This window comes from Cucurbita pepo, chromosome LG14, assembly GCF_002806865.2.
Source record: "Cucurbita pepo subsp. pepo cultivar mu-cu-16 chromosome LG14, ASM280686v2, whole genome shotgun sequence".
NCBI classification, from domain to species: Eukaryota; Viridiplantae; Streptophyta; class Magnoliopsida; order Cucurbitales; family Cucurbitaceae; genus Cucurbita; species Cucurbita pepo.
Window position 1 is genome coordinate 7,771,734 of NC_036651.1, and position 26,406 is coordinate 7,798,139.

The 26,406-nt window shown below is 35.1% G+C and overlaps 3 protein-coding genes across 3 annotated transcripts; 2 read left to right on the forward strand and 1 right to left on the reverse strand.

Annotated features, from left to right (window-relative positions):
• The first annotated feature begins 111 nt into the window (after positions 1-111).
• On the forward strand, positions 112-3,990 carry LOC111810879 (ubiquitin carboxyl-terminal hydrolase 3-like). Its single transcript, XM_023697699.1, has 9 exons — positions 112-299; positions 892-1,023; positions 1,136-1,177; positions 1,534-1,639; positions 2,453-2,511; positions 2,727-2,801; positions 3,259-3,307; positions 3,430-3,506; positions 3,672-3,990. The coding sequence occupies exons 1-9, from the start codon at positions 225-227 to the stop codon at positions 3,768-3,770; spliced, it is 714 nt and encodes a 237-aa protein (XP_023553467.1). The 5' UTR covers positions 112-224; the 3' UTR covers positions 3,771-3,990.
• A 2,411-nt stretch (positions 3,991-6,401) lies between these two features.
• On the reverse strand, positions 6,402-7,504 carry LOC111810477 (ethylene-responsive transcription factor 2-like). The gene has a single exon (XM_023697181.1). It carries the CDS (start codon positions 7,466-7,468, stop codon positions 6,650-6,652), a length of 819 nt encoding a protein of 272 aa, XP_023552949.1. The 5' UTR covers positions 7,469-7,504; the 3' UTR covers positions 6,402-6,649.
• An 11,717-nt stretch (positions 7,505-19,221) lies between these two features.
• LOC111810331 (ethylene-responsive transcription factor 5-like) lies at positions 19,222-20,377 on the forward strand. Its single transcript, XM_023697037.1, has one exon. The coding sequence runs from the start codon at positions 19,262-19,264 to the stop codon at positions 20,291-20,293; it is 1,032 nt and encodes a 343-aa protein (XP_023552805.1). The 5' UTR covers positions 19,222-19,261; the 3' UTR covers positions 20,294-20,377.
• Positions 20,378-26,406: the final 6,029 nt, after the last annotated feature.

Genomic DNA, 26,406 nt, shown 5'->3' on the forward strand with positions numbered 1-26,406 from the left:
CCCTATCTTGGGCTCATGGGCCTACAATTAAGCTATTTGGGCCATGAGCCTTATTACTGTGTTTCTTAGTGAGCTGGTTTCCAGGCCCATTAACAAATCTATATATAAGACCGAGTCTGCCAAATGTTGCGTCGTCTCCAAGTTAGATTGATTCCCCAACTGAGCATTGAAAGAACTGATTCCATTTCTGTAATCGGAGTGTGTTACAAGCTCACCTGACGACAATGGCTTCTGTGGACCAAAGCTCTTCAGCTAAGCGTTGGCTTCCTCTCGAAGCTAACCCTGATGTTATGAACCAGGTATAGGTACTTTCGTTTTGTTCTGATTTGGCTTCTAGATTCGAGTTCTGGTTAGTGGAAAGAGGACTGGAAGGGCGATTCTCAACTTTTCTTGGGATGGGATGTATTTCAGTATCTCCGCATTTTCTTGGTGTATCTATACGGTTTTCGTGCCTGTTTGTTCATGCTCTTTCTTATTGCTGATTTGTGTGAGCGATCTGTATTCTGTTGAAGTGAGAGAGAAATCTGGGAGGAGATATAGAGAATTTCTTCAATTTTTTTGGTTATCATTTTGATTTTGTCCTCCGAATGAATGATTTTTGACTATTTGGGGCTTTCTCGTTCAGGTCAAATCGCCTATTTGACTAACTGAGATGTTTTTATGCGTGCTGTATACTCTGTTAGCCAGTTGAATTTCTTAGTTTATCTTGATAAGGATGGTGTGTGCCCATGTTATTGGAATCACGGCTACTTTTGAAGTGATCGTTTTCTTAATGTTTGCTACAAAAAAAAGTATAAACCCAATTGGTGCTTGATTTTAGAAGAGAATAGCATCATCAAGTTTCCATATATCCTCTAATGTTCGACAAACTTCTGTTTTGTTATTCCAAAGTTCCTTTGGGGTCTTGGTCTTCCAGAAGATGAAGCAGAGTGCAATGATGTTTATGGCTTGGATCAAGAACTCTTGGACATGGTGCCAAAGCCTGTACTGGCGGTGGTGTTCCTTTATCCCATAACTCAAAAGGTTTGCTTACAGATAAAGTTCAGTTGTAATGATGTTTATGAGTTTGAAGAATTCCTTTGACATAAAACGAAGAAACTAGTTTTTCATTTTCTAAACGTTTTAATGTTTTCAGTGTAAAGACGAGAGGCTTCAACAGGAAGAAGATGCAAAGAATGTGAGTATGAGAATTAACAAGTTAAGCAAGTGTTTTCAGTCCTCTTTATATTATGACATGCCAATAGGCTGAATTGTTTAGATACGTTTTCCCCTCTAGATTAGGATGTTACTTGGTGTTTGTTCAATGTCTGTTCTGTCTGTCGTGACGTGTTTAAGATTTTCCAGCTGCAAATCAGGAAACATGTTTTTCAGTCCGTCGTAACTTGTTTGAAATTCTGTCTGGTTGCATACTCTAGCATGGACAATCCAGTTTTGGTGCATGTTATTGGGTTATTTTTAATAACATTGTCAAAACGTTTTATATCCGTGCAAGTGTTATCTAATAAGGCTGTTTTGTTTCTGTTGTGATTCTAGGATTATAGTGATCGAGTATACTTTATGAAACAAACTGTTGGCAATGCCTGTGGAACTATTGGACTTCTTCATGCCATAGGGAACATTACTTCGGAGATTAAGCTTTGTAAGTACTGAGAGATGCTAGTCAATTTGACGCTCTGAAATATATTTCTTCGGATCATGTAGCATTGTGATCCTCTACCTTTTGCTCAGGGGTCTTCTGTCTTGTATCTGTACATGTAGAGTAGAGAATTGGTCATTTAAGGAGTGAAGAAAACTATCTATCATCGAAAATAAGCAGAACACGAATTAAATATGAAAGTGAAACGAAGAATTATTCTGCAGGGTCATTCGTATGTTTAATTTGGTGATCATGTCCTGATTTACCATGGAGGTTTAATCATGTTGATCAAGTTGAGTCCTGTGGCTGGTCACAATCATTCTACTATAATCACGTTGATCAAGTTTATCAGTCTCTTTACTTGTCTGCTTGTTCTGGTGATTCCTGAGTGATTACTGCACTGCTGTTATGATCAAGTCTCTTTACTTGTCTGCTTGTTCTGGTGATTCCTGAGTGATTACTGCACTGCTGTTATGATCAAGTCTCTTTACTTGTCTGCTTGTTCTGGTGATTCCTGAGTGATTACTGCACTGCTGTTATGATCAAGTCTCTTTACTTGTCTGCTTGTTCTGGTGATTCCTGAGTGATTACTGCACTGCTGTTATGATCAAGTCTCTTTACTTGTCTGCTTGTTCTGGTGATTCCTGAGTGATTACTGCACTGCTGTTATGATCAAGTCTCTTTACTTGTCTGCTTGTTCTGGTGATTCCTGAGTGATTACTGCACTGCTGTTATGATATTCTTTCAGTTCTAGTACATCTTATTTTTCTTTTCTTTTTTCTTTTTTTAACTTGTGTGCTTTGTCTTTTTTTTAAGCCGAGGGATCGTTCTTGGATAGGTTCTTCAAGTCTACCAAAAGCATGGATCCGATGGAGGTTGTATTTATAAACCCATGCTTCTATCACACACCCCTTCTACTTCCCCACCCCACCACCACCCAAAAATTTTCGTATACAGAAAAGGACGAGCATATCAAGAAACGCAAGGAATAAAACACATTATTTATCGATCCTTTCCTTTGTCCAGTTGATGCTTACCCATAATATTTTTCCTTTTGCTTCTAATAGTTGTATGTTGTTCATTTTGATAGCGTGCAGTATTTCTTGGGGAAGACAGAGAAATGGAAGTTGCACATTCAGTAGCAGCAAATGCTGGTGATACGACGGTTAGTATCGTTTCAAGTTTACTGAATAATGGTGGAGAAGAGTTTTTTTTTTCTTGTTTTCTTTGAGTATATTTAGAATAGATAGATACCTTATCGAGGCTGCGTTCAGCACGTAAGAGTGAACCTTCAGCCATTGTCTTGTTTTTCCAGATAAAGCTTTGACGGGCTGACAGCTATCCTCTGCTGATAGGAATTTCTTTCATTTACCTGCACAACAAATTAGAGAATTTAATAATTAAATTGTAGATGATCAGTGAAAATGGATGATTTTTGAAAGTTCAAGATCTAACAACACGAGTTGGTTGTATAATAGAGGAAAAAGTAGATAAGAGATTGTATGAACATAAAATGCATTCACTGGAACGATGCTCGTTATTTCTCCCTGTATATGAATACGCGTATACGTGCTGACTTATCTTTTCTTATTTGGCTCATCTTTTCTTCTCATTACATACAGGCTCCAGAAAAGGTCGATACTCACTTTATCTGCTTCTCATGTGTGGACGGTAAACACTTCTTAGAGCTCTCTCTCTCTTAAGGAAAAAAATTATTTTCTTTGGAGTCTACAATGAATTGGGTCATCAGATTTTTAAGAAATGATCTAATCTACAGTATCCTAATTATACAGGTATACTTTATGAGCTCGATGGGATGAAGTCGAAGCCAATATCACACGGTGCATCATCACCGGATACTCTATTACAGGTAAATAATTGCTCTGAATATTATCCTGGTTTGTTTTAGCCAGTTATGTTTATTGTCCTGTTTGAATCGCCTTGCATGTTTATCTCGATTTGCCAATGAATCATACCCAACAAAATATTACACTTCTGTTCTCTGCATTTAATGAAATGATTGATGAAACCACAGGATACAGCCAAAGTCATAAAAGACATAATCTCGAAAAATCCCGACTCGCTGAGATTCAATGTCATTGCCATTTCAAAGAAAGTCAGGGATGCATCTTAAGGCGACCAGGTTTGATCTGATTTAGTCTTTGCATCAATGAACAAGTCCTACGCGTAATTATCGCTTTACGTAGATGCGTGTATGAGAAATCTGTTGAGTTTAACACACGAAACTGTTTTTACCTGAGATGAAGGAAGTGTTTAGTATTTGCATCAAACTGTGTTTTGTGTGGTTTCTAAATTTGCTAATGACTATAGAGAAGTTGTTCATTGCTTTGGTATGCAAGGTGATATTGATTGAGTCTAAAATTAGTATTAAGTTCTGAGTCTGAATATTAGGAGTTAGGTTTTGACCTTTGAGGTTTTGAAAATTAGTATTTTGCTTTCTTGGAATACAAATCTTATGAAAACATCCGTAGATGACTTTCTGAGGTCATAGCTCAAGTTATCTCAAGTTTGAAACTGTAACGGCCCAAATCCACCGCTAGCAGATATTGTCCTCTTTGGGCTTTTTCTTTCGGGCTTCCCTTGAAGCTTTAAAACGCGTCTATTAGGGGAAGGTTTTCACACACTTATAAATATTGGTTTGTTCTCTCCAACCAATGTGGGACATCACAATCCACCTCCTTTGGGGCCAGCGTCCTCGCTGGCACTCTTTCCTTCCTCGGACCGCCCCCAAATCCACCCTCCTTTGGGGTCAGCGTCCTTACTTGCACACCGCTTCGTGTCTACTCCCCTTCAGGGAACAACAAGAAGGCTGGCACATTGTCCGGTGTCTGGCTTTGATACCATTTGTAACGTCCTAGATCGATAACAAATATTGTTCTCTTTGGACTTTTCCTTTCGGGCTTCTCTCAAGGCTTTAAAACGCGTCTATTAGGGGAAAGTTTTCACACCTTATAAATGTTGGTTTGTTCTTTCCAACCCATGTGGGACATCACAATCCACCCCCTTTGGGGCCAGCGTCCTCGCTGGCACTCTTTCCTTCTTCCAATCGATGTGGGACCGCCCCCAAATCCACCCTCCTTAGGGGTCAGCGTCCTTACTTGCACACCGCCTCGTGTCTACTCCTCTTCAGGGAACAGCAAGAAGGCTGGCACATCGTCCGGTGTCTGGCTTTGATACCATTTGTAACGTCCTAGATCGACCGTTAGCAGATATTGTTCTCTTTGGACTTTTCCTTTCGGGCTTCCCTCAAGGCTCTTCCCTCAAGGCTTTAAAACGCGTCTACTAAGGGAAGGTTTTTACACCCTTATAAATGGTGGTTTGTTCTCCCCAACCAATGTGGACATCCTAGTTACCATTAAATTAAAAAGAGATAAGCAAATGGTCCTTTTGTTCTCCCCAACCAATGTGGACATCCTAGTTACCATTGAATTAAAAAGAGATAAGCAAATGGTCCTTGTAATTCTGTAACATTTTAGCCTTTTTGAGTCCAGATGTGTACTTTACTCATGGAGTTTAGATGTTCACTTTATCGGTCTTGAACAGGGAGGGATTCCCTATTTAGACAAAACTTTACCTACTTCGAGCCCCTGTTTAGATGGAGAATGGAGGAGTGAGTACCATTTTCTCCTTATTAGATAAATGGGACTGGGTACGAGATTATATTCTCCGTTCTCATACCCCTTGCTTAGTATAAATATGTTACTTTACCCCCTCTGAATAGGGAGGAGCCCCTGGTTAGATGGAGAATAGTGGAGTGAGTACCATTGTCTCGGGTACGAGATTATATTATACTTTATCCCCTCCGAACATGGAGGAGATTTCCTGTTTTGATAAATGAGAACGGGGGACGAGATTACATTTCCGGTTCCCATACCTCTTGCTTGGTATAATTTGATAAACGGAAAGAAAAAACTGTTCTTATTTTAAAAATTTAATTGATAATTCAAATGTTTTTCTAAAAAAAAGAAATTTATGGAAAGAAATAGTGGGGAAACAAGCATAATATTTAAAAATAAAATATTAAATGATTATCAGACAGTTTTAATTAATATGCCTGAAGCATAATCATTAAATTGTTAGATGTCAAAGCCTTGACTTCTTGATCAAATTAAATAATTAAAAAAAATATTAATGATTAAAATTAAATTATATTTTATAAGATTAAAATGGTATTTTATATTAAGTTGAGGGATTAAAATAGAATATAAAAATAGGGATGAAAGTCAACGAAAAATGGGAGAAAACCAGCCCATCGAATGGCATCCCTTATGAGTTTTTAGTTCACACGATTCATTAAATATCATTTTTCTTTTTATTATTATTATTAAAGAAACAATTAATAATTTTTGGATATAACATTTTTTTAATAACTTTGATTTTAATTTTTATTTGGTCAAGACTAAAAATATTACATAATTGGTCCCTGAAGTTTAAATTTAATTTCTAATCGATCTTTTAACTCTGAAATATTTTTAAAAAATAAAAATGATAACATCTCGTTTTTAAGCGCCAAGATCATTTTAACATCCATCACGGGTTTTTTTAGTATGTTTTATTTTCATTCAAGCAAATTGTTAAGACACTGTTTCAGTTCATTCATATACATTTCCTTTACTCGAGTGTCACATCATCATTATCATTATGCCCGCTACCTTCGAGCAAATTTTCGATAGTATGAAGAGAAGCAAAATTGTATCCGTTTATCCAATAATTTACGAGACGGAATTAAAGCAAAAGTGGAGGATGAAAAGAATTAGAAAAATTCCATTCAAAGGGATTATCTTTTGTTCTAAACAATAAACAAATTTGCTTTAGCAAATCCAACCACCCATTATGTACCATTTTCCTTTTCTTTTTTTTTTTTTTAAATCCCAAAGAAAATCTTCCAATTCTACCCCTAAAGAACCAAGTTTTTACTTTTCTCCCAAGTCCCTCAATTCACAATAAATCACCAAAGTGCCCCTTCTTTCACTATCACCACTACTCCACCAATCATTGCTCGCCATTTGTACTCTTCGCCACGTCAGCTTCCACTTGTGTTGCATTGGTCCCCACCACTAATTGGATCGACTCTAGTGCAGCTTGAGTTGCTGCCACCACCTTCTTCCGCCGCTTAGGGGACCCACTCTCTACCGACGACGACGACGAAGTAGGCTCCGGTGAAGACCGAGACGACGACCTCTTCGACGTCACTCTAACCGGGTCGGGTTCACCCGAATTAACCCGAAGCGGAAAATTAAGAAGAGCTTTGGAGCCCCGCATCCGATAAGCGGCGCGGTCATAAGCAAGCGCCGCGTACTCCGCCGTCTCAAACGTCCCAAGCCAAACCCGAGCCCCGTTTTTCGCCGGATCACGAATCTCCGCCGCGAACTTCCCCCACGGCCGTTGCCGTACACCCCGATAATGCTTCCCCTTCGCCGGAACCACCGCCGCCACCTCCACCTTCGCCGGAACCACCGCCGGAGAAAGAATCAGGGGCTCTGTTTTGACATCAGAGAATCCAAAATTAAAAGCCTCCGACGGCGATGAACCGAGCAGAGGATCCCAACCAAGGCGGACGGCGTCGTGAAGTACTCCGGCGAGAAACATGTCCTCGGAATCATCCACTTTAAGAGGCAATTCCCCCCAATTTTCAGTCAAACAAGGGTACAAACTGCTGAAATTGGAGCTCCCGCACAACCCCGGCGCGGCGGCTCCGGCGACGGCGAAATTCCCACATCGGTAAGGCTCGGAATCTCCCAATAAATGGCGGCGGATGGTCTCCAGAAGAACAAAATCCGATTCACAGCCATTACTCTGTCCGTACATCATTTAAAAATCAAAACTTTATAGAGAGAGAGAGAGAGAGAGAGATCTAAATCTGAATGAAATTTGAAGAATTGGGAATATGAAAGCTATTAATAGGTGAATTAGATTCATGAACTTGAACGATGTGGGCCATTTTTTAATATTAAAAAATCCACAAATTATTATCATTATTATTATTATTATTATAAAATGAATTAAAAAAAAGGTGCAAGTTGTGTGGGGGGAATTTAGTCACGTGTGGAAATTGTCATTTGGATTAGGACACGATAGTGTGACATCATCGCTCGTTTCTTCTTTGTCGGTATGTGCGTCATCTTCTCTTTTCCATTTTATTTCAATTTTCCTAAATTAATAAAAATACTCATAAATTTTCCTTTCTTTTAAATAAAAATTATTAATAAAATATATTTTTAAATTTTTTAAAAATTATAGATATTCATTAAAATTTTAAAGGTATTAATAAAACTTTAAAAAGTTTAATAATATATTTTATTTTTTTTATTAAAAATGTTTTTAAGGAAAAATATGATTTTTTAATAATTAAAAAAGAAATAATTATATAATTATCTTTATATTTTATTAAACTAAGTTTGGTGGCAATTTTGGCCCACACCAATATTTTTATATTTTATTATTATAAGATTTGTAAAATATTTATATACTTATTTTTAAATATTTAATTAACAATAAATTCACGTAATTTTATGAAAATCATGAATCTAACTCGATCGATATAATTTTTTTTTAAAACCCAATTTAACTCAAATTAATTTATAACTCAACCCAAGTCGTAGGTTCGGTAAGTTGATCGGTTTTTGAATTATCGATTTTTTTTAACACCTCTAGTTCAAGGGTCATATTTGTAATTTAGTTAAATCCAATTGGTTTCAAAACTATAAAAAATATTACGAACCCTAACTTCAATACATCGAGACACATTTGTATGCACGTTTACAGGAGTTTTGAACTTTTTCATGGAATTTTAGTTTTCTTTTAGAGTCACAACGCTCTCCTTTTTCTGTATTCGGACACATTTGTACGTACATTTATAGAGGTTTGAGAAACATTACGTAAAAATTTGAAAACGTTAGGCACAACAAGAATTGAAATATTTAAAAGTGCTCTCGAGAACGAGCAACAAGTCTTTTCCACCACTACTTTTTGTACAAATGACTTTTTTGTGTACGTAAAAGGATTGAAACATATCAACCCGTTACGGTCTTTTAGTCATATTTGCCACGTTTATGTAACATGGGAGCTTCACCAACTCGGGTCATCATTTTCATTTAATCGTTTTCCACTCTGAAAATGAGGTTATTTATTTAAAATAAGGGGCAAAATTGACATTTCATATCCTCGAAAGTCCTATTTGTCTATAATTTTAAAATTACCCTTAATTGTCACATCTTGACCTATTTATTTGATTTTGAATATATAATAAGGATTTTCATTGACAATTTTAGGGTCGGTTTCGTAAACAATATTAAAATAAAATATTTAAAAATTAATTGTTGTTAATATAAACTATTTTTAATTAATTTTTTATGTCAAAATTTCTTTCTCCTCACGGCTTTAAAACGTGTCTGTTAGGAAAAAGTTTTCACACCCTCCACCCTATTCAGGGCCCAGTGTCTCTAATCGATGTGGGATCTTCACTAAATCCACCTCCCTTCGGGGCCCAGTGTCTCGTGTATACCACCTTTCGAGGAACAGCCTCCTCGCTGGCACATCGTTTGGTGTCTAGCTCTGATACCATTTGTAATGCCCCAGATCCATCGCTAGCCAATATTGTCCCCTTTGGGATTTTCTTTTCGGACTTCCCCTCAAAGCTTTAAATCGCGTCTGCTAGGGAAAGGTTTCCACACCATTATAAAGGGTGTTTCGTTCTACTCTCCAACCAATGTCGGATATCAAAATTATATATATAAACAAATTTTTAATGGATAGTTCATTTTTAAAAATAGTTTTTATTAAAAATGTAAAAAAATTGAATTAAAAAAATTGACATATTTAAATATTATCCAAAAGAAATTATATAAAAAAAAAAAAACAATTATTGGCACAAAAAAGTCCAAGAAGCTGACCGAAGACAAAAACGGTCAGCCATGACCTTGAAGTTTGACCGTTGAAAATTCAAAATCCCCATTTTTCAATTGGCTGTTTACATGCCCGCCTACCCCCCGCACGTGCGCCGCACCGCAATCTTTGAGTCCAGTTCAAGCATTCAAAAAAGAAAATAATAATAATAATAAATAAAAAAACAATAAATTATTACATTTCTGCACGATTTTAATTAGGAGGTTTCAAACGACCTTCCTTCTAATTATTATAATATTATCTTTAATTTATGGGCCGACATATTTTATTTTATTTAAAAAAGGAAATTCAAGATGACGTTATTTTGTTACACACCATTAAAGAAATATATTTTATTTGTTACCTTATTCTAAAAAAAATATTAAAAATAAAGCATGGTGCCAACTTTGGCATTGTATGATATATTTTTTTAATACAAAATTAAAAGGTTAAGATTTAAAACATTAAAATAAATAAATAAATAAATCATGATGGGTACTATTGGGGAGTGGGTGTCAATTTTTAATCCATTTAAATAAATTATAAAAATGGGTTAAATCATTTTTAAATAATTTGGATCCTTATGTTATAAATTTGTGAGTAAAAAGAGACCAAATATGACCGCTCGAGTAAAGAAGATGTACATGAATGAACTGAGACTATATCCAAATGATTAGGTATGTGCATGAGTTGGGTTCGATGGCCGGGTTGGTGGCTTGAGAAACCTTAATAGAGTTCACAAGTTAACACATTTGGACGTGCATGAATTGGGTTCCATGGTCGAGTTGGTGACTTGAATAACCCGAATAGAGTTAAAAACGTAACCCAATTAAGTTGTTGGGTTATTTTAAAAAAAAAATATTAAAAATCCTATTTGTCAATAATACACGTTACATTAATAACTAAAATTTCATAAAATTCAAATATCAAATATTTACAAGTTACAATGCATCACTAACATCGGCCGTAAAAGAATTCATAATAATTTTAAAAGTTGGGCTAGGTTGTAACCCTATTTTCAGGTTGGTCGGGTTGATTCAATTAGAAAAATGTCAACTCGCGAACCAACCCAAATTTTTTTTTAAAAAAGAAAAAAAAAATCGGATGAGGTAGAGTAGTTCAAGTTGGTCGGGTTTACCCTTACAAATGAGAGCGATCTCAAGGATATGATATCAAAAACGGCTTAAAAAATAATTTATAGTTACGATTTATACTTGCGTCCTTGAATCGATAACCATCTTTCGGCTAACCTAGCCTCCTTCGTCCCTCGTGACCAACAAGGGGTAGTACAGGAATATTCACCTATTGTCCATCGACTATGCCTTTCGGCCTAATCTTAGGCCCTGGCTCACCTTTCGTGGACGAACCTTGCGGAGGAACCCTTAGGTTTTCGGGGCATTGGATTCTCACCAATGTTTGCGTTACTCAAGCCGACATTCTCGCTTCCGCTTCGTCCACCACTGCTCGCGCGGGTGCTTCCCTCTAAGGCGGAACGCTCCCCTACCGATGCATTTTTACATCCCACAGCTTCGGCAGATCGCTTAGCCCCGTTCATCTTCGGCGCAAGAGCGCTCGATCAGTGAGCTANCACTCAAGCCGACATTCTCACTTCTGCTTCGTCCACCACTGCTCGCGCAGATGCTTCCCTCTAAGAAGGAACACTTCCCTACCAACGCATCTTTACATCCCACAGCTTCGACAAATTGCTTAGCCCCGTTCACTTTTTAATATCAATTACTTAATCATAGAAACTCTAAAATTAAGTATGTTTGGCTCAAAATAATCCTACGTCGGGTGACCTAAGAGTAATATAAAGAAATAATAATGGAATTAAAATAAATGATAAAATGTGGAAGCCATGTGATAATGGGCATCCAAAGGGAATATTTATTTATTTTAATACAAATTATAGAATTAATTTATTCAATAAAGCCCATCAAGTTGGTTTATTCAATAATTAATTTTGGCTGATGGGATTCTCTTAAAAATAAAATAATTTTCTTTTAAAATAAGGATACTTTTCATATATATATATATATATATATATATATATATATATATATATATATTATAAGGATAATTTAAAAAAGGAAAATTATTACGTACGTGTTTCGTTTGTAATAATATAGTAGAATGATCAGAAAACTTGTTTTGCCAGTATATGAGTATGAACAATCTGTACTGAAAGAGCTCAAACAGCTCATGTTAGTCTGTAGGGATAGTTTTCACTCCTAACAATATCGATAAGGTAAGATAAGTAAGGTAGCAAGGTCAGGGTCGAGTTGCACCGAAAAATGTTTGGACAATTAGGTGTATTTGTGATCGAACTACTAACACCATATGTAGGGGGGTATAAACAGGTTTGGTTGTCGGGCTATACGTATTTATAATACATGTTTATTAATAATTAAAATCTCATAAAATTCAAATATTAAACATTTAGAAGTCACAATGCATCACTAACATCAGTTATAAACGTTAAATATTCTTAATATTTTTAAAAGTATGGTAGAGTTCACTTGTTACCTTATTTGTGCATTGGATAGCGTAACAATCTATGCCCATAGATTCGACACTTGATGACCTCGACATTTTCCTGCAACATAGTCATATTACCTACTTCTCGCTTCTTAAGAGTGAAAACTAACCCCACAGACCAACACGAGCTTTGTCCTCACTCATATGCATCCCTCCAAGTAAAACACGTTCAACCATAGAGCTTCTATAATTGAGTCACTGAAAAGGAACGTGCACCTTCTTGGTATATGTAGCAACTTTCAATTTTTAGCCATTTCTTAGATCACTCTCGAGTTTATTCATGTCCCCGTTCTTTACTTCGGTGTCATAGTCAGGTTGACCCGAACAAAAAACGTCAACACAACCCAAATCGAAAAAAATCTAACCGTCGTAACAATGTCATCAAATATACTAAATGGGCTTTCAATCAAGGCCCAAATTCCCTCTTTCCTCTTAGCTTCCTCTCTCTCTCTTTAATTAAACTAAATTAACTTATAATGTCAGCAAATTAAGACATGATTATAAAACAATTAGAACATTAAACCTTAAAAAACTCGAAATGACTTCCCAAAATCTATTAAACACTGAATTGGATAATGTTTAAAATTAAACTAATCTAAATTTAATCACAATTAAACACCTAATTTAATCAATTAATAATAATTAAATTACAGTTCTAAATATATTAATCCAAGCCGCCATGAACTTTTATAACATAAAAATGATTCCTTTTGTTTTTTTTTTCTCTCTCTCTCTCTAGAAATATTCCTTTTCTTTCCCTTTATGAACAAACAAATTTCCCTTTCATGGTTGGTGTCTCCTCCTCGAACCCGGGTCAAAAAGGATAGGTGTCGTGACACTCATTTTTTAGATGTATTTTTACCCGAGATGTTAGGCGGATTTTTGACCTGAGATAATAGAAGCATTAGCGTCGGGCTGAAAAAAATCCAAGCTCGACATATCAAATTAAAAACAGATGCCAAAAGTTTAGATAAGCATTCAGGTCAACAGATACGGGATACGGGAATAAGAGTTATATTCAAATTGGATTCTTGGACGTTTTTTAAAAAAATATTACCTTTAATTTTTTATTATTTGAGTCAAAATAGTTCTATTTCTATTAATATTTTAATTTTCCCATCTCATAAATATATTTAAATTTTTTTAATTATATTATAAAAAGTTTAAAAAAGGTTACATTAAAAATTCCAAATTAAGTGAATCTAAAACATTCTAGAAGCCTTATCCATTTACATGTCTCTCACTAAACTTCTAGAAGCCATAAATATATGTTTTTTAAATAAAAAATTGTTGCTAGTTGCTAACTCACACCGGAGTATTTAAATAAGAGCGATCTTAAGGATATAATGACTAGAAAAGATTTAAAAGAGTTGAAAGTCGTTACATATACTAATTATGTGCATCTTTCTTTTCGGTGGCTTAATCATAGAAACTCTAACGATAAGCGTGTTTTACTTGGAATAATTTTAGATCGCAGCAAGAACTCGTGTTGATTTGTAAGGACTCGTGTTAGTTTGTGGGATAGTTTTCTCTCTTAGATCGCAGCAAAAATTCAATTGAACAAGTTTTCAGGATACATGAGGACAAAACATACTATAAGAACTCGTGTTGGTCTGTGGAATAGTTTTCACTCTTAGATCGCACCAAAAACTCAATTGAACTCGAGTAGCGTTGGTTAAGTATTGAATTCAAAGTAACTAACTTATAAAATATTAAGGTTAAAATAAATAAATATATATATATATATATATAATTATATAGTAAATAAATTTTTAAAAAATTTAATTTAAATATTTTTTAAAAATATTTAATAGGATCTTAAAATTTTAATTTTGTGATATAAAATTTTAATTTTTTTAAAAAATATTGAATATGATGATCGAGAGATCCACATCAGTTGGAAAAGAGAACGGAACATTTTTTATAAACGTGCGAAATCTCTCACTAACAGACACGTTGACAATATTTATTAGCGATGATTATGAGTCGTTACAGACCAAAATTTATTAAAATATTATAGTTTTATATGCTTATTCAAACTAACCCATGTGAAATAACATGACTTGTTCTTTGTAACGGGTTGTCATAAATGTATATAATATATTTTTAATTAGCAATTGTCGTAGAATTCAAAGATAATATGAACTACACAAAAGGAAAAAGAATCTAAAAAGATTCTTCCGATATCATTTATATTTCGTAGAATTCAAAGTTTTAAAATATTTTAAATTAATATTTTACGCGTGACTATCACGTCATGCATGTAATGATGACTTTATTTTTAATAAGAAAAATATGTTCGTTACAGATAACATGTGTACCAGCCCAAGCCTACTGTCAGTCAATATTGTCCATTTTGGTCCGTTACGTATCGCCACACCTTCATAAAAAATGTTTCGTTCCCTTTTCTAACTCATATGAGATCTCACAATCCTCCCCCTTCGGGACCAGGTCTTCATTGGCACACTACTCGATGTCTGCCTTTGATACCATTTGAAACAGCCAAAGCCCACAGCTAACAGATATTGTCCGCTTTAGCCCGTTATGTATTGTCATCAGCCTCATGGTTTTAAAACCTGTCTGTTAGAAAGAAGTTTCTACACCTTGTAATAAATGTTTTGTTCCTATCTCTAACTGATATGGGATCTCACATTCCTCCCCCTTAGGGGTCAACGCACTAACTGACACACCGCTCGATGTCGAACTCCGATACCATTTGTAACAGTCCAATCTCACTGCTAACAGATATTATCCGCTTTGACCCATTACGTATTGCCATCAGCCTCATGGTTTTAAAACACGTCTATTAGAAAGAAGTTTCCGCACACTTATAATAAATATTTTGTTCCTCTCTCAAATCGACCTGTGATCTTAGAACATGACATATTCTTTTTTTAGCGGGTTGTCATAAATATATTATGATATATTTTTAGAACTCAAACATAATATGAACTACAAAGATTCGTTGAAATTTGAAAATGTGCATAAAAGTGATGACTTGTTCTTGAGATAGCATTGAATATCACCTCATCTAAAAGCTATCAATTTGCTATCATTTTTGTCCCACGAAACCAAGTTGGGGCCAACAATTTGGTATACACTTTTCAAAACGCTTCAAATAACACCGTTACATCTTCGTCAAACTTGAATAGGTACGAAGAAAATTCAACACTCTTTTGGGTCTTTGTTTTCAACTCAAACTTTTGTAAACCGTTAATTTTGTCGCCTTTTTGTCATTTTTTTATATTTAAATTATGAATACAAGTACGAGAAAATTTCAAACCCAGATGAAAACTTCAAACGAACCAAAATTATAAGAACCTATGTTAATTTACGAGATAACAAGAGTAATTCGAGTTAAGTCAGTAACGATATGAATCCAGATTCTAAATCTAGAGCATGAAAACCCTAATTGACCTCTTACCCGGAACATTTGATTCGTTTGACTTTTAACAAGTCAACAAAAATCATTTTGAAGTAGGTAAAAACTTGTAAAAGAAAATGTTGTTTTAAAATAATATTTAAAAAAATCCCAAATGGGAAAACAATTAAAAATAAATAAATAAATAAATAAAATCTTTATTATAACCAATGTGAATCTAATTGGATGCTTAAGTGCAATGAATTAAAGAAGAAAATTTCTTTTTAAATTTTAAAAAATAAAAAGATGTTAATTAAATAATAATTAATATTTAAATAATAATATTTATTAAAATTAAAAGTCAAAATTACTTTAGTGAAAGAAATACAAATTCAAGAAATACACTATCTTCTTTCAATTAAATTATAAATAATTCCCCCTTTTGACCTTAAACCTCACCTTATTAAATTTGCTTCCACATTATTCTTTGAAAACTCAATTTGGTTTTTTAGACTTTTTCCTTATTTTTTTTTTATATTTGAATATTTTAATTTAATATATGGATAAATTAATACTTATATCCTTGGTCTTATTTCATCTTATGTCACATGTGACAAATGTTGAATAATATTTTGATATTGTAACGGCCCAGATTCACTAGCAAATATTGTCTCTTTTGGGCTTCCCTTCAAGGCCATCTGCTACGGGAAGGTTTCCATACCCGTTCTCCTCCCTAACCAATGTGGGACATCAAAATCCACCTCCCTTCGGAGCCCAGTGTCCTCGCTGACACTCTTTCCTTCCTCCAATCGATGTGGGACCGCCCCCAGTGTTCTCGCTGGCACTCTTTCCTTCCTCCAATCGATGTGGGACCGCCCCCATGGTGGTTTGTTCTCCTCCCCACATACCCGTTCTCCTCCCTAACCAATGTGGGACATCAAAATCCACCTCCCTTCGGAGCCCAGTGTCCTCGCTGACACTCTTTCCTTCCTCCAATCGATGTGGGACCGCCCCCAGTGTTCTCGCTGGCACTCTTTCCTTCCTCCAATCGATGTGGGACCGCCCCCATGGTGGTTTGTTCTCCTCCCCACATACCCGTTCTCCTCCCTAACCAATGTGGGACATCAAAATCCACCTCCCTTCGGAGCCCAGTGTCCTCGCTGACACTCTTTCCTTCCTCCAATCGATGTGGGACCGCCCCCAGTGTTCTCGCTGGCACTCTTTCCTTCCTCCAATCGATGTGGGACCGCCCCCATGGTGGTTTGTTCTCCTCCCCACATACCCGTTCTCCTCCCTAACCAATGTGGGATATCAGAATCCACCTCCCTTCGGGGCTCAGTGTCCTCGTTGGCACTCTTTCCTTCCTCCAATCGATGTGGGACCGCCTCCAAATCCACCCCCTTTGGGGCCCTAGCGTCCTTACTGGCACACCGCCTCGTGTCTACTCCCTTCGGGGAACATCGAGAAGGCTGGCACTCTTTCCTTCCTCCAATCGATGTGGGACCGCCTCCAAATCCACCCCCTTTGGGGCCCTACGTCCCCACTTACCCGTTCTCCTCCCTAACCAATGTGGGATATCAGAATCCACCTCCCTTCGGGGCTCAGTGTCCTCGTTGGCACTCTTTCCTTCCTCCAATCGATGTGGGACCGCCTCCAAATCCACCCCCTTTGGGGCCCTACGTCCTTACTGGCACACTGCCTCGTGTCTACCCCCCTTCGGGGAACAGCGAGAAGACTGGCACATCGTCCGGTGTCTGGCTCTAATACCATTTGTAACGGCCCAACCAAATCCACCCCCTTTGGGGCCCTAGCGTCCTTACTGGCACACCGCCTCGTGTCTACTCCCTTCGGGGAACATCGAGAAGGCTGGCACTCTTTCCTTCCTCCAATCGATGTGGGACCGCCTCCAAATCCACCCCCTTTGGGGCCCTACGTCCTTACCTGGCACACCGCCTCGTGTCTACCCCCCTTCGGGGAACAGCGAGAAGACTGGCACATCGTCCGATGTCTGGCTCTAATATCATTTGTAACGGCCCAACCAAATCCACCCCCTTTGGGGCCTAGCGTCCTTACTGGCACACCGCATCGTGTCTACCCCCTTCGGGGAACATCGAGAAGGCTGGCACATCGTCTGGTGTCTAGCTCTAATACCATTTGTAACGACCCAAATCCACTGCTAGTGGATATTGTCCTTTTTGGGCTTTTACTTTCGGGCTTCTCCTCAAGGCTTTAAAACGTGTCTGCTAGGGNGGTGGTTTGTTCTCCTCCCCACATACCCGTTCTCCTCCCTAACCAATGTGGGATATCAGAATCCACCTCCCTTCGGGGCTCAGTGTCCTCGTTGGCACTCTTTCCTTCCTCCAATCGATGTGGGACCGCCTCCAAATCCACCCCCTTTGGGGCCCTACGTCCTTACTGGCACACTGCCTCGTGTCTACCCCCCTTCGGGGAACAGCGAGAAGACTGGCACATCGTCCGGTGTCTGGCTCTAATACCATTTGTAACGGCCCAACCAAATCCACCCCCTTTGGGGCCCTAGCGTCCTTACTGGCACACCGCCTCGTGTCTACTCCCTTCGGGGAACATCGAGAAGGCTGGCACTCTTTCCTTCCTCCAATCGATGTGGGACCGCCTCCAAATCCACCCCCTTTGGGGCCCTACGTCCTTACCTGGCACACCGCCTCGTGTCTACCCCCCTTCGGGGAACAGCGAGAAGACTGGCACATCGTCCGATGTCTGGCTCTAATATCATTTGTAACGGCCCAACCAAATCCACCCCCTTTGGGGCCTAGCGTCCTTACTGGCACACCGCATCGTGTCTACCCCCTTCGGGGAACATCGAGAAGGCTGGCACATCGTCTGGTGTCTAGCTCTAATACCATTTGTAACGACCCAAATCCACTGCTAGTGGATATTGTCCTTTTTGGGCTTTTACTTTCGGGCTTCTCCTCAAGGCTTTAAAACGTGTCTGCTAGGGGAAGGTTTCCACACCCTTATAAATGGTGGTTTGTTCTCTTCCCCAACCAATGTGGGACATCACAGATATTAACATTTGATAGATAGTAGAATAAAAATTATAATAAATATTTTGTTATTATATAGTTTTATTATAATTTAGACTTTTGATATTTAAATATTTAAATACTTTATTTGTAACGCTGACATATTACCCTTGTCAAGTTACGAACTTTTATTTATTTATTTATTTATTTATTATTAATTAAGCTTATAAAACTATATAAACGTTATTATTTTAGTTGATTAATTAATTAATATATCAATATATTAAATAACACTAGTTTTAATTTATGATTACATTTCTCTTACATTTAATTAATTAAAAATTTTATTAAAGAAATGTTAAAACATTCCCAAATTATATAAAATATATAATTTTAAAGTAATTAAAAGTAGAAAATAGTTATTAATACTATTTTAATATTTAAATTCTAAATAAAACAACAAATTTCAATCATTACCTTATCCAAATTGAAAATAACATAATTTTACAAAATTATTAATATTTATTTTCTTAAAATTTATTTATTTTTCCCATAAAAGAACCTGGAGGTGGAAAGGGGAAGGAAGCGGATTAGGCTGCAAGTAAAAAGACTATTTTACCCTTTGGCATAGCCGTCAGATCATTTCTTTTGACTGAATCCAACGGAGGGAATTAAGCGAGAAGGAAGGTTCCCCTGCGCATCACCGAAGGGGCAAGGGTTCGAAAGCATATAAATAGCGCTCCACTCTCTTCTTCCACTCGAATATCGCATAAACCCTAATCTTCTCCATTTTTGAACCTCAATTTCTCTCTGTAATCTATGGAACTTGTGAATCTGGAGGAAGCTGCTGCGTTGGAGAATATTAAGCTTCATCTTCTCGGCGAACTCTCTCCGTTGCCGAGGAATTTGGCTTCTGATGATAGCCTTTGCGTCACGTCGTCGGATCGTTCGGTGTGTTCCGATGCTTCCACGACGTCTAACTGTCCTCTTACGATCACTGATTACTTCGATTCGGATGATTTTTTCGAATTTTCCTCTGATTTCATCCGAGAGGAGTCGTCGATTTTATCAAACGACGATTTCTTCGGAGTCGAGATGAAACCTAACGTCATCGACCTCACGACGCCTAAATCAGAGGAGTTTCTCGAATTCGAGGCGAAACCTAATGTTTTTGAGGATTTGAGTTTGAGTTCGAGTTCTCTGTACAGTAATAGTTCATCTGAAGTCGAATCTAAGACGAAATTGATCGGTCGTGTGACGAATTCGAATAGGAAACGATCGAATTTGAAAATCTCGCTTCCGAACAAGACTACGCAGTGGATTAATTTTGACGCGGCGGAGAAGAAGAATCCGGTTGTGGTGCATAGGAGTAAAGATCTCGAGGCGGAGAAGAAGGTTCATTACAGAGGCGTTCGACAGAGGCCTTGGGGAAAGTTCGCGGCCGAGATTAGGGATCCGAATCGTCGTGGATCTAGAGTCTGGCTTGGAACTTTTGAGACCGCTATTGAAGCGGCGAGAGCGTACGATCGTGCTGCCTTTAAACTTCGAGGTTCCAAAGCGATTCTCAACTTTCCGTTGGAAGCTGCGAACTCTTACTACTCGGAGCCGCTCGTCGCCGGGAAGCGGCGGCGGGAGGAGGAAGTAGAAGAGGTAGTCGAGGCGGTGCCGGTGAAGAAAGAGAAAACGGAGGAGATGAACCTCCCGGCCGCCGACGTCAGTTTCATAGAGGATATGCCGCTAACGCCGTCGTCATGGTCGATGGTATGGGACGGGGAGTCGAAGGGACTTCTCAATATTCCGCCGTTATCGCCGTTATCGCCGTTCGGTTTTCCACAGCTTATGGTTGTATAACATTTGGGGGAAAACACCATTTTTTTTTTTCCTTTCTTTTCATTTTCTAAATAATTAAGAAATTGTCTGTTTGTTTATTTGTAAAAAAAAAAAAAAAAAAAAAAAAACCCCAAGGAAATTCAAATTCAAATTTCTGAAAAAAATTGCAATTCTTGACACAAATATTATGATAAATTAGATTAATTTCATAGGTTAAATTAAATTGATCTTAATTATTAATTCTAACACTTCAAAGAGTAAAATGAATTTTCATAATTTTTTTGGGTTAAATTTATTTAAAAAAAATATATATTTAAAATCAAATATTTTTCAACAAACTTTTTTTTATTTATTTTTAATTGAATAAAAATATGAGGGGAATGATTCGAATCTACCCCATTGGAGTTAAATTTAGTTGTCACTTTTGATTTATGGACAACCATTTTTTGAAAAATTGAAACGCCTAACCATATAAACTTATGAATAGAACAATTTTGACATCTAAGTGAGATCTTAAGGCTATGAATTGATTGTCGCATTTAATACGATGGTCGGGATGAGGGGCAAAAATGTAATTTAGAGAAAATTTGAAAGGTTGAATTATTAAGGCACAAGCCAAACACAAGCCTTATGTTCGTCGGACGTCATCAGATTTAATAATTTTCCCCAATGGGAAATGTCAAATTCATTTGACCAACACACAAATAAAGATATAAATGAAGAATTTTTCAATAACTCACGTGCCCTTTTGGACTCATTTGACTTTTTCATTCAATAAACTTTTAGTTTGACCCATATGTAAATATAAATTACATGGTTATTAGTTGACTTTTAGACGCTTTAGTGTGTCAAAATAGATCGACATCTTAAGTTTCGAGCTCTAAGAAAAATCGTGTCAAAAGTATAGGCTTAAGAAGTCTTCTTACTTACAAGCTAACTCCTAGTCTCGAGCTTTAATATTTCACTCACACGCTTTCTAAAATTTCTTTTCAGAAAATCCTAACATAAAATTATTCTAAACAAAACATACTTAACTATGAAGTTCCTATGATTGAATCACCGAAAGAGAAGATGTGCCTCGTTAGTATAAATAGTGACTTTCAATTCTTTTAACCCTTTCTTAACTATCCTATCCAAGATCGCTCCTTGATCTCGATTTATTCTCTTGAATTTTTTTTTGGTTAGAATCATGTGACTAAAAAAAAACATACCGAAAGGATTTATGTGACTAAAATGAGTACGTAACATAGTCATGTCATATGAGATCCCACGTCAGTTGGAGAGGGGATGAAACATTCTTACAAGAGTGTGAAGATTTCTCTCTAGTAGACGCGTTTTAAAACTGTGAGGTTGACGGCGATACGCAATGGGTCAAAGCGGATAATATCGACTAGTAGTGGGCTTGGGCCGTTGAGATCCCACGTTGGTTGGAGAGGGGAACGAAGCATTGCTCATAAAGGTGTAGAAACCTCTCTCTAGTAGGCGTATTTTAAAGTCATGAGGCTGACGGCTAAATGTAACGGGCTAAAATAGACAATATTTTGTTAGCGGTAAGCTTGATCTGTGGGAATAGAAACGAGGAGTAAGTAACATGATCATATTACAGAAGAATGTCATGACCATCAAGTTGTAGCGGTGAATTTCAAATCTTAGTTCGAATCCTAGACATGAAGCATTATACAGATATATGGTAGAGTTGTAGCGGTGTATTAATCAACCATAGGTTAAAATAAAATGATTCATGAATGAAAATGTAATTTCCAAATTTGCCTCAATAATTTAGCTATTTGAATATTTCCCCCTCGAAAAAGGCCTTAATACAATTTGGCCCATAATAACACTAGGGGAAGCCCTAGGTATATCATGGGCTAAACATTAAGTTAATAATATCCATAAATTTCACAATTATAAATTTATCTTAAAATTTTCATTTCTTTTAAATTTATGGATTTATTAAATTCAATTTATTTTATTACACCTAAATTAAAATTTATATCCTAGTTGAATTAATTTTATTAAAAATTTATTAGACGCGTAAATATTTATATTCCTAATAATTCAAAATTTTTAAAATTTTAAATTCCTAAATTTATTTTGTTAATATATATATAACCAGACACTAGTATGATATTTGTCACACTCGAACATTATCTATATATATATATAACCAGACATTAGTGTGATATTTGTCACACTCGAACATATTATATATATATATAACCAGACATTAGTGTGATATTTGTCACACTCGAACATATTATATATATATATATATAACCAGACATTAGTGTGATATTTGTCACACTCGAACATATTATATATATATATATATAACCAGACATTAGTGTGATATTTGTCACACTCGAACATATTATATATATATATATATAACCAGACATTAGTGTGATATTTGTCACACTCGAACATATTATATATATATATATATAACCAGACATTAGTGTGATATTTGTCACACTCGAACATATTATATATATATATATATAACCAGACATTAGTGTGATATTTGTCACACTCGAACATATTATATATATATATATATATATATATATATATATATAACCAGACATTAGTGTGATATTTGTCACACTCGAACATTATCTATATATATATATAATTAGACACTCGTGTGATATTTGTTACACTCGAACATTATCTCTCTCTATATATAGATATAACTAGACACTAATGTGATATTTGTCACACTCGATGTTTAAGTTAGTAGGAGGCTTTAGGATGCAATAAAACTTTGGAGAAATATAGTTGACTTCTCCGGTTGTTCATATAACCTGATAATTTGATCAATACGAACTACCTAACTCTAATCATAAAAGTTGAGTTCGGTTAGATTTTTTTTTTTTTTTTTTTTTTTTTTTTTTTTTTTTTTTTTTTTTTTTTTTTTTTTTTTTTTTTTTTTNAAAATAGGGTTACAATCCAACCCAACTTTTAAAATCATTAAGAATGTTTAATATTTGTAATCGTTGTTAGAGCCGTNGTTAAATGTTTGGAAAACTGAAAAAATCAGTTCGTTTGTGGGTTGACCCGACTAACTTGACCAACCTGAAAATAGGGTTACAATCCAACCCAACTTTTAAAATCATTAAGAATGTTTAATATTTGTAATCGTTGTTAGAGCCGTTATAGATGGGTTATGACTGGTAAATATTTAATATTTGAATTTTATGAGATTTTAGTTATTAACTAACATATATCCTAAATAAGTCAGAAAAAATTAGTATCAATCCCAAAATTGGAGTCAAACAGATCATCTAACTTAATTCTTGTCCCAATAATTCAACTAATTTAGACTACCAAATCGAATATATGTTAAGATTTTTTTTTTTAATCTACGGTAGGTTGAATTTTTTTTTAAATTAAAATTTCAGTTCGAGTTGCGGGTGACAGGTTTAGTGGCTCAATCATATGAACTTCACAGTCAAGTGTGTTTACTTTAAGCAATTCTATATTAAGTGATCTCTCGGAATTTTTTCTAGGATGCATGTGAGTGAGGACAAATTATGTTGTAAAGACTCGTGTTGGTACCGGGACCATCATGTGCTGAATTCGGATTCGAATCCTGATCCCTCGAGACTAATAAATGATGTGAATCGAAAATTTTGTTTTAAAAATTACAAGTAACGAGCTCATTCAAACATAATATTCAAATCTCGATTTCTTAGGTACAAATTTGAATGATTAAGAATCTATTATACGTAAAATTAAATATTAAAGTAACAACTCATGTTCAGATTCGAAACCCAATTCTTAAACTTTTAATTTTTATCTTTAAAAATATTTAATTAATTTCAATTAATTTTTTTTTATTACACATTAAAAACTTATTAAAAGTATTATGATATAAATATGTTATCATATGTCACCTTTATACAATATTTTAAACTTATTATATTTTGATCCATATGTCACCGTTTCATATTCAATAATTCGAACCGACTTTTTTTTTTAATTGATTTTGGAGAAAAGGAACCGTCCATATTTTGAAAAGCTAGACATTATGTAAGTGACTTGCTGACACATCGAAGCTGGTCATAAGAGTGTTAAAAACATCCAACGTCACGAAAAACCTGATCAACACAACCTAATTGTGACCATGCAATTATATACATATACATATATTTATTTTATTTTTATTTAATTTCGTAATAACTTATTTATGTATTCTCGGACAATTCTTAATAATAAACAATACGAACAAAAATTTATTTATTTATTTATATCTTCAAAGTTTAAAAAAATAATACGAACAACCCGAACCAACTTAACCCGAAAATTGTATAGTTGTGTTGAGTTGGGTTCATTATTTAACCACGATTGTTTAGGTTGAAAAAAATTTATAACCTGAACAACTGAGTTGAGTCTAAAAAAAAATATCTCGACCCAATTCAACCTAACCTACGAACACCTTTGGTTGATCACTCATACAATTAGGTCTAAAAAAATATCTCGACCCAATTCCCCACTAGCTTCTAAATTCTCGAGAACTTTTTTTTCATTTTTAAAACACTTAAAACGCTACTCTGAACGTGCTTAAATAATAATATATTTATAATAAATCGGCCACTAAGCAATTATTTGTTATTAAATTAGGCAATGAATTGTGTGTTCTAAGTCATATTAATTAAAGTTAATTAAGATTTAAATAATGATTTAGTTGAATTATTAGTGGAAAACATTCCAAATTTATGCTGACAAGGATAACCTAACAAAGACATATTACCTTATCCATTTGAATCACCAAACCTTTCTTGTTTTTGTGGCTATGGAATATGCCTTGGATTTCCACTCTTTTCAAAGTTGATTCCTTTTCTTTATTTTATACTTTAATGAATTAAATAATGATCTGAACGTTCTTCGTAAGAATGTCGAAACATATTGATTGTAGATCATTGTTTTAGTTTAATGTTTTAAGTGTCTCGATTAGGGTTTACGTGTTAAGGTTTGAGTTGTAAGATCCTGTTATCGTTTCAGTATTGATACAATCTTTATTGAATATAGCAAGAGACTAAAACGAGAAAGACGTCTTTCTGAACGTCCCAATGACACTCGTTTGAAAAATGAAAGAAAGAAGTCATTGATGGGTACCCCTACGAAAAATGACCTAAAAATGGCTCGAGAACCAAACTATTTGGATTTTTTTTACTAAATATGCAAGAAAACAAATGATAAAATAAATAGATTTCAAAAATAAATGTTCGTCAGCTTATTTAAATAGATTTCATCGTCACTTCTTTCTAAAATATTAAAAATACTCTCGAGTTTTCAAAAGTTTTATTGATACATTTTTTACTTTTTTAAAAAAAATTCAAAAACGCATTTAAAATAATTATAAAATATATTTACCGTTATTACTACATTTTTAAAATATTCATAAACTTTCAGAAGTAATATTAAAAAGTTGGGATAAAATCTATGAGGTGTACGGGTTTCGTTTACAACGTTTAAATAAGATACAAGCTACTAACTAACTCTTAAAAATAAATAAAAATATATACCGACAAAAATAAGATAAAATATACAAAATATCCTGCTAACAAAATTTTAAAAATAAATATAAAATATACTCCTAACTAACTTCTAAAAATAATGAAAAAAAATATTAATAAATTACAAATATTTAATATATATATTCCATAACTAATTACAGTTATACCACAAAACATATTCTCCAAATATTGTTATATCTTAATATATTTTTATTAATTTAATCCACGACATTTTTTATGCTAAGATATATTCCATAACTAATTACAATTATACCACAAAATATATTCCTCAAATATCTTTATATTTTAATATATTTTTATTAATTTAAACTCACGAAATTCTTTATGCATACAGATATTTAAGATATATTCCATAACTAATTACAATTATACCACCGAACATATTCCCCAAATATCGTTATATCTTAATATATTTTTATTAATTTAGTCCACGAAATTCTTTATGCATACGGATATCTAAGATATATTCCATAACTAATTACAATTATACTATAAAATATATTCCTCAAATATCCATATAAATTTAACCCAGAAAGTACACGAACATCTAAGATATATTCCACAACTAATTACAATTATACAACAAAATAT

What these genes read in the sequence shown, in the direction of transcription:
- LOC111810879 (XM_023697699.1), top strand. Translation starts at nt 225, where the DNA reads ATGGCTTCTGTGGACCAAAGCTCTTCAGCTAAGCGTTGGCTTCCTCTC. An exon ending in ACCCTGATGTTATGAACCAG is followed by an intron (nt 300 to 891) that starts GTATAGGTACTT and finishes GTTATTCCAAAG; the next exon opens with TTCCTTTGGGGTCTTGGTCT. An exon ending in CTGCTTCTCATGTGTGGACG is followed by an intron (nt 3,308 to 3,429) that starts GTAAACACTTCT and finishes CTAATTATACAG; the next exon opens with GTATACTTTATGAGCTCGAT.
- LOC111810477 (XM_023697181.1), bottom strand. Translation starts at nt 7,468, where the DNA reads ATGATGTACGGACAGAGTAATGGCTGTGAATCGGATTTTGTTCTTCTG.
- LOC111810331 (XM_023697037.1), top strand. Translation starts at nt 19,262, where the DNA reads ATGGAACTTGTGAATCTGGAGGAAGCTGCTGCGTTGGAGAATATTAAG.